This window comes from Phyllostomus discolor, chromosome 1, assembly GCF_004126475.2.
Source record: "Phyllostomus discolor isolate MPI-MPIP mPhyDis1 chromosome 1, mPhyDis1.pri.v3, whole genome shotgun sequence".
In the NCBI taxonomy this organism is placed as follows: domain Eukaryota; kingdom Metazoa; phylum Chordata; class Mammalia; order Chiroptera; family Phyllostomidae; genus Phyllostomus; species Phyllostomus discolor.
The window spans coordinates 218,267,815-218,274,887 of record NC_040903.2 but is presented as its reverse complement, the minus strand read 5'-3'; the positions used below and the strand labels follow the sequence as shown (position 1 = coordinate 218,274,887).

Sequence of the window (7,073 nt, the reverse complement as noted above, 5' to 3'; positions counted from 1 at the left end):
GCTCTCCGGGAAAGGGGCCACCCACAGCCAGCTCCGGAACCTTCCTCTGAAACCAGCTCTGAGGCTAGACGTGCAGTCGACGGTACTTCCCCTGCACCTCCGTCCCACTGAGTGTGACCTCTGCAGAGTTCACTTGAGGAGCAGTGACCAAGGCCGGCACCAGTGGTGGGGACGGGTGGGAGGCTCAAGGCCTCTGTGCTTGCCTCGCTGGGCAGCCACAGGCTGGGCCGTGAGCTCAGGGGCTGCACCCTCATCCCAGGTTCTTCTCAGAGCCAGGCAGGGCCTCAGGCCAGGGTTCGGCCTCAGGCACCTGGTCCAGGGGAGTAGGGAGAGGTGAATTTTAGCGAGGAGGTGTCATGGGGGTGGTGGGGGCCCTCTGCCCAGTGTTCTGCCCACAGGCTCCTGAGGCCCAGGCTGCACCCAAGGTCATGCCTGAGTCCCGTCTGCCAACTAGCCCCAGAGCCACTGGCCACCAACACTCAGACCCTGTGCAGCCACCTGGGGGAGGAGGTTAGCAGGGAGGGCACAGGTCAGAAGGAGGGGCCACCTTCCACCCCCCAGGACGGGGCCCCTCTGTGCCACAGGGTGTCGGTGGAGCCCGTCCCTGGAGGCTGGCACAGCCCGCAGCTGGCCCTGCAGCCGGCCGTTTTCGGAGCATGGCCTGTGTGCCTCCCAGCCTCAGGCCCCAGGGCCATGACCACCGTGCGGTGGTGACCTGGGATGCGGTGGCACAGGACTGGGGGGGATCCTGGCTGCAGGGCAGGATACCCCTCTCCTGCTGTGTGGGAAGGCAGAGGGTGGGGCTGCTGTCCAGGAGAGGACCCAGACCCACAACCTAACTCCAAGGAGCTCGGCTGAGAGAGGTCCCTGCTGCACCCACGGCCCCAACAGTGCCCAGCCCCACCGCCTGAGCCACCTCAGTGCTGCTCGGTGACAGCTGCACCCTGTAGGCAGCAGGCGGGGCCAGGGCTGAGGCAGGGGAGGCCACCGTGCTGGCTAAGTCTGGAGCAGGGACAGCTCACTGAGGCACAGGGGTGTCTCAAGAACAGCCCCGGGGTGGGTCATGGGAGGCACTGGCTGGCTTTGCCCAGCCCGGAGGCTGGGGCTTCAGAAGAGCAAGAACTTGCTTGGCAGCTACGTTGTAACATGTATTTAAAAGCATTAAAAATATCCAATACTGTAAAACCTCCACTGCCCCAGGCTGGAGTTTATTAAGAACCACGAGTGAGCGGTGCTGGGGCCACTTGGCTGGTTGGCGGCTGGGGCCCAGGGCTGGGCCGACTGGCCTCTGTGTTTCACTCAGGACGCCCCAGCGGGAGGCGGGCTGTTGGCCGCCGGCACCCAGCTCCGATCTGGGCACGTGGGCCACCTGCAGAGCGGGCTCCCCAGGGAAGCAGAGTCCTGGCTTCCGGGGGGCAGGCCTCGGAGGCGAGCGTCCTTCCTGGGGAGGCGAACCGGACGGCGCGCACCGACCGCGGCACTGCAGCCAGCACTGCGGCCTGGCCCCCAGCCCGCCGGGGCCTTCTGGTTAGTAAGCAGAGCAGTTGGGGGCCCAGTGGGGGCCTCCATTAGTCCCGGGTTGTGAGCGCATCCACCCCGGACGTGCGCTTCCCTGTGTGTCTCCGAGGCCTCTCTCCGGAGCGGGCTGCAGTGTTAGCAGAAAAGCGGCGGCGCCGTCTGGGCCTCGGCCACAGGGCGGCGGGCGGGGCTAGAAGGTGGACTTGGAGTGTCCGAAGATGCAGATGGGGAAGTGCTTGACGTGGGAGGACCACTGGGCCGCCAGCTGGAAGAACTTCACGTCGTTCCACTCCACGCCATCGATGAGGACTGTGGGGACAAGGCTGTGTGAGCCCCGCCCGCCCGCTGGCCAGGGGGTGCACCGACCCCTCCCTGGGCCCGAGCCCAGGACAGGCTGGAGGAGCCGAGACCCCCGGGGACTCCCAGGCCCCCGGGGACAAGGGCCTGCTGGCTAGGCCTGTCTGCTGTCTGCCCTCAGAGCCGCCCACTGTGGCTCTGACCGTGACCTCTCCCTGACCATGGTGGCTGCGGACCCTCACCCCCTGGGCTCAGGGGGGTCTGCAAAACAGGTGGAAAACACCCTCCACTTCGACCAGAAAATCAAGGCAGGAAGGCAGGGGTTCTCCACCGGCAAGGTCCCCGGACCCGAGCTCCAGTCCCGGGCCCTGGTGGGGGTCACCTTCGAGTCTGAGACCCACGACTGGAGCTCTGAAAGGAGCCTCACAGACGTGTGTTCAAAGCCCGCTCCTGCGAAGCGCACTTCCCGAGCTCCGCCGCGGCCACCTGCGTGCTCCCCAGACAGCACCGCCGGGCCCTGGCGCAGGGCGGGCGGCCGCGCTCACCCCGCAGCATGTTCTGCTGGTGCTTGGCGGTGCAGATGAGGCGGCTGATGCCCTCGATGCACTGGCTTTTGGACTCCACGTCCTTGTCCTTGGTTTTCTTGGGCAGAAACATCACTAGGAAGAGAAGGGGCCGTGCTGCCCTACTGCTCCTTCAGGGCTGGGGGGGGGGGGCTGGACCCCGGGCTCACCTGGGACCCCCACCTGCCCAGCTGGGTCCCCCACCGGCAGTCCCCACTCACCCTTCTTGTTCTTCTCCTTGGTGACCACCGTCATGGACATGGTGGGCGTGGCTGCAGCCTCGCCGCTGCTGGGCAGCCTGCTGACCTGCAGGGACCGGAAGGTGCACTTGAGCGTGTTTTTGGCAGCGGGCAGGTCCTTCTTCTCCGCGTCTCGCTTCCTGTCTGCGGGCGGGGCCGCCGTCCAGTAGTCCACCTGCAGCCCCATCAGCTCGGCACCGACGCCCTGGCTGGGGAAGCAGAGGAGGCTCGCTGGGCGTGCTCGGGCGGGGACAGGGCCTCCCGGGGGCGGGCGCCGGTGGGACGGTGTCGTCGGCTGCCCGCCGTGGGGCCGTCCCAGTCTCCCGGGGCAGTGCAGTCACCTGTGCTGCCTTGGCGGGGTCCACAGGACAGGCTGTCCCAAGCTAACCCTGGAGTCTGGAGAGCCAAGGTCAACCTGCCTCACCCCAGACACGGCCCCCGCAGAGGCTGGGTGTCCCCCCCACTCCCTGGACTGGGTGGCCCCCACAGGTGCGAGGGCCACTCCAGACCCCACCCGAGTCTCGCCCACTGAGCTCTGTTCACGAGAGACCCAGGAACAGCAGGGGTTGCTGACTCCCCCGCGCCACCCCCTGACACCTTCTGCCTGGCTCCGTGGTTCCTGGAGCCCCGTCCGTGGACAGAGCAGCACCCCGCTGTCCGAACTCTGTGGATTCTGTCCCTGGTGACGCTGCGCACCTCCTGAGCGAGCGTGGGCCTGGAGCCTACCCGCCCCGTGGGGTGCCCCGTCTGAGCGGGCCCGCGTCCTCGCAGCCCTGACTGCTCTGCGCCCACTCCACTAGCCCCTCGGCTTCCTGACCCGGGGCCGCCGGTGGTCGCTAGGGCTCCCCCTCCGACCCGGGCCCCGCTGCGCTGGGAGGGGTCGGGTGGGCAGCTGGTCCGGGGAGTGGGGGTGCGGCTGCCTGCGCTTACCTGGGCGAGGACAGGCCCCCGCTCACGGATGGGGAGGAGGGAGGGGTGGGCGAGGCTTCCTTGGCGGCCGGAGACATGGACGGCGGGGTGGACGAGAGCACGCTGGAGCCAGAGGGGGCCGCGTCATCTGAGTCTCCTTGGGGAAGGGGCAGGGGCACAGCTCTGAGCCCCCGCAGCGCCCGGGGCATCCGGAGGCAGGGTCAGGCGGGTGGGGGCGTCCGAGGTGAGGGGAGGCTGTGGCGGGCAGGGGTGGGCCCCGGGACACAGCTCTGGCTCCGAGCCCTGCAGCGGACGGTGCTGGGGCGACAGGCTTACCTGACGTGGCTGAAGACGGTTCCACGATTCCGACCTTCACCACCTGCAGAGCAACAGGCACTGGCTGGCAGCGGCCCAGCGTCCCAGGGCCCCAGGCCCCCCAACAGGAGCCACTGGGGAAGGGCGAGTCCCAGCCCCTCCTGTCTGTGGGCAGAGCCAATCTCAGGGCGGCCAATGCCCAGTGGTGGGCGTGGTGCGGGGGCAGAAGGAACCCCCCTCACAAGGGTGTGCCCGGAAGACTCCGTGAGGGGCTGCACAGGCAGCCCTGCACTCCCAGGATCTGTGGCTGCCAGCAGCCCCTGGGCTGGACCTGAGCTGTGTCCAGTGCTCGGGACCCGTCAGGCCTCTGGTGGGAAGGCTGCCCAAGCCCGCAGCCGAGCCGATGCAGCCCTGCCCTCCGCCAGCCCTCCGCCACCCGGGGACCTGGTTGGAGAGGCCGGCCCAGCTCCGGGACAGGGGCCGCGGGCCTGCACCAGGTGCTGCGACACCTGTGTGGACCAGCAGGGCCAGGTGAAGTCGAAGTGAAGTGCAGAGGTGAGTCGAAGCTCGGCCACACGGTGGCACGCCCACCGCCTGGGCAGCTGAGGCTGCCCCCTCCCACAGCATGGCCCCCCCGACCACAAAAGGTTCCACGGGACAGGCTGCTCTGGACTGACTCCCCCGGGACTGGGCCCACTGGCCAGGCTGCCCACGGCTCTGAGGCCATGCCTCAGCTGGGGGCCACACGGTGGACGGCAGGCTGTGAAAACGGGCAGCCCTTCGTCCCCTCATGGAGAGAGGAGGACCTGCCGGCTGCCAGGCCCACAGGGTGCCTGCCACAGGGCCGAGCTGGACCCACCGCACACAGGACAGAGCTGAGAGGGGCCTGTGCCTCACCCCTCGCTGAACGTGGGAAGAGCACGGGGACCTTCAGGAGGGGAGGCGTTAAAAGGCAAGACCTCCGCTAACCGGCACAGAAGGTTCTGAAATGTGTCAACCTAATGCCAAGTCCGACTGGAGCCGCTGGACCCCAGGGCAAGCAGAGGCGGCCGAGCTCCGGGGGGCTCCGGGCACGGCCGCCCCCGCCCCCGCCCCGCCCCTACTCACCCCCATGAAGGGAATGAACTTCTGTGAAGACTCCTCGTCGGGGCTGCAAGCAAGAGGACAGTCACCGCCGGCTCCGTTCAGGGACCCCCACGCCCACCCGGAGGGGGCGCAGGCACGGCTCCGAGTCGGGGGCACAGGGCCCAAGGAGCCTGCTCCCAACCCGGCGGGACCCCCTGCGGGCAGAGGGCGGCCAGCCCGGCCCAGCCCGACAGGCAGGCCTGCTGCCCCGTCCCGGGGCCCCCAGGGAGCAGCCGGGGCCTCTGGTGACTGGAGGTGGCCGCCCCAAAGCCAAGGGCAGAGGTTTTCTCCCGGGGGGTCTGGGGGCCGGCAGTGCCCACCAAAGTCGAGGCTGTGGTGGGAAGGGCTGCCTGGGCCTCTGCCCGTGCTCTCCCACAGACACCACCCGGAGTGGCCCACAGAGGCCCAGGCCCTCGGCCGTGCGGCTGCCCCGAGCCACTGGCAGGCGGCAGGGTCTGCCTGGACCTGGCTCTGCACAGCCTCCTGCAGAGCCTTGCCCGGCCGGTGCTGTGGCCTGGGGGGCCCCCAGGAGTCGGGCTCCAGGCCCCCCGGGCAGCTGCAGGGCATCTCCCTCCCGGCCTCTGGGAGGCCACCCGCAGCCTCAGGGGCGGCGACAGCTCTCTGCCCGGGTCCGCGGCTGGGGGCGTTCCTCCGTCCGGGAGACCCTCCGTGACCGGGTCTCTGGGCCACTGTCCCAGCTCCAGTCCTCCCGTCCCCCTTCCCCGACGCTCAGAGCTTCATGTCTCTCTGGCAGGGGAGTGGCCACGGTGCCCCCGCCGGCCCCAGACGTGCCCGTGGGTACGGGGCGGAGCTCCCTCTCTGACGCCCACTCCCAGAGCCACGCCCCCACCGCTGCCCACCAAGTGCGCCGCTGAGCTGGACCGGGGGGCCAGGGCCCAGGGCAGCACAGGGCACAGGCGGGGCTGCTCTGTGCCCCGACACCCTTGGGGGTGGACGGCAGCCCCCCCTCCGGGCATCACCTGCACACGGGGACCCCCGGCCCCTACCCAGCGCGGCCAGGTCACCCCCGTGGAACGCCCGGCACACACGGTGGGGTGACAGCCCCCGCCGGTTTGCCCCGCCCCGCGGAGGAAGCCTGAGCCCCCAGCCCAGCCCTGCTGTCCGAGGGGAGTCCAGCGGAGGGAGACAACATCGCGTCCTCCGCGCTGGACAGGAAAGCCACCTGAGGCGGGCACCCAGGCTCGCCGCCGAGTGCAAGGTGGCCCGGGGCCCAGCAGGCTCCAGCCGACAGGGCCACCCCCACCTGCAGCGAGCCCGTCCCCGCGACCCCCCGCCCCCGGGAGCGGCACACAGGGAGGCAGACGAGGGCCCGGAGGGGCCGGGAGCCGGGAGACACCACAGCACAGGGTTGCTGCCGAGACTTCCAAGCCAAGCTGCGCCCGGGCCATGCACTGGACACCCAGCCCTCAACACAGGCCAGGTGTGACGGGTGACACTGGCTGGCATCCACCCGAACCCCGGACACAGAGGGGACTGCATGCATTCTTGGGGTGGCGGCACCCCTGGATTCAGACAAGCTTCACCTTCACGTCAGGGACCAGGGCGTCAGAGCCGAGCCAGGACGGGGCACCCAGCACCCCCTCACCCGGGAGCAGTGGGCTGCACGGGGCAGGTGCATCTGACTGTCGGCCAGGAACAGGTGGTCACACAGGACCCTCTGGCAAGTGCTCCTGGGGACTCTGACTGGCAAGTGGCCAGGGGGCCTGCGCCCACTGCCCCCGTCTCCTGGGTCTCCCGGGTGGACAGAAGGTGCTGTCTTCCCCAGGAGGCAAAGGCTGACATGCTGACTCTGGGCCCTGGACTCGGGGGGCGGAGGTGGGACCCACATGCAGGCCTTTGAGGGCTCATCCAGGGCGTCTGGAGCCTCCACGCCCCCCACCCCCATACTGGCATCACCCCTGTAATAGGAGGCTGGGTGACGGCACCAGGGGAGAGCCAGGGTCTCCTGAGGCCCTGGCTTTCTGCTCAGACCAGCCAGCTCTGGGGTGGGGGGTGGGGGCGGGGAGGCAAGAAGCTGGGCCCAGGCAGCAGGGCGTGCTGTGGGGTCCTCACACCACGGCCAACGGGGAGCAGCCGCCACGCCACG

The 7,073-nt window shown here is 69.6% G+C and overlaps 1 protein-coding gene across 7 annotated transcripts in view; it reads right to left on the bottom strand.

Moving 5' to 3' along the window:
• PACS2 (phosphofurin acidic cluster sorting protein 2) overlaps positions 1–7,073 on the bottom strand; it is a 39,771-nt gene that overhangs the window by 4,150 nt on the left and 28,548 nt on the right. For 5 of the 7 annotated variants that reach the window (XM_036014340.1, XM_036014336.1, XM_036014328.1 and 2 more), the window contains 6 exons: positions 4,949–4,991; positions 3,863–3,905; positions 3,548–3,683; positions 2,600–2,826; positions 2,361–2,474; positions 1,136–1,827 (listed from right to left, as the gene is read on the bottom strand). In XM_036014340.1, coding sequence (XP_035870233.1) covers positions 1,709–1,827; positions 2,361–2,474; positions 2,600–2,826; positions 3,548–3,683; positions 3,863–3,905; positions 4,949–4,991 — 682 coding nt within the window. In that variant the 3' untranslated portion in view covers positions 1,136–1,708. Of the gene's footprint in view, positions 1–1,135; positions 1,828–2,360; positions 2,475–2,599; positions 2,827–3,547; positions 3,684–3,862; positions 3,906–4,948; positions 4,992–7,073 lie in introns of those variants that run through there. The other 2 variants (XM_036014332.1, XM_036014355.1) reach the window with 2 other exon arrangements.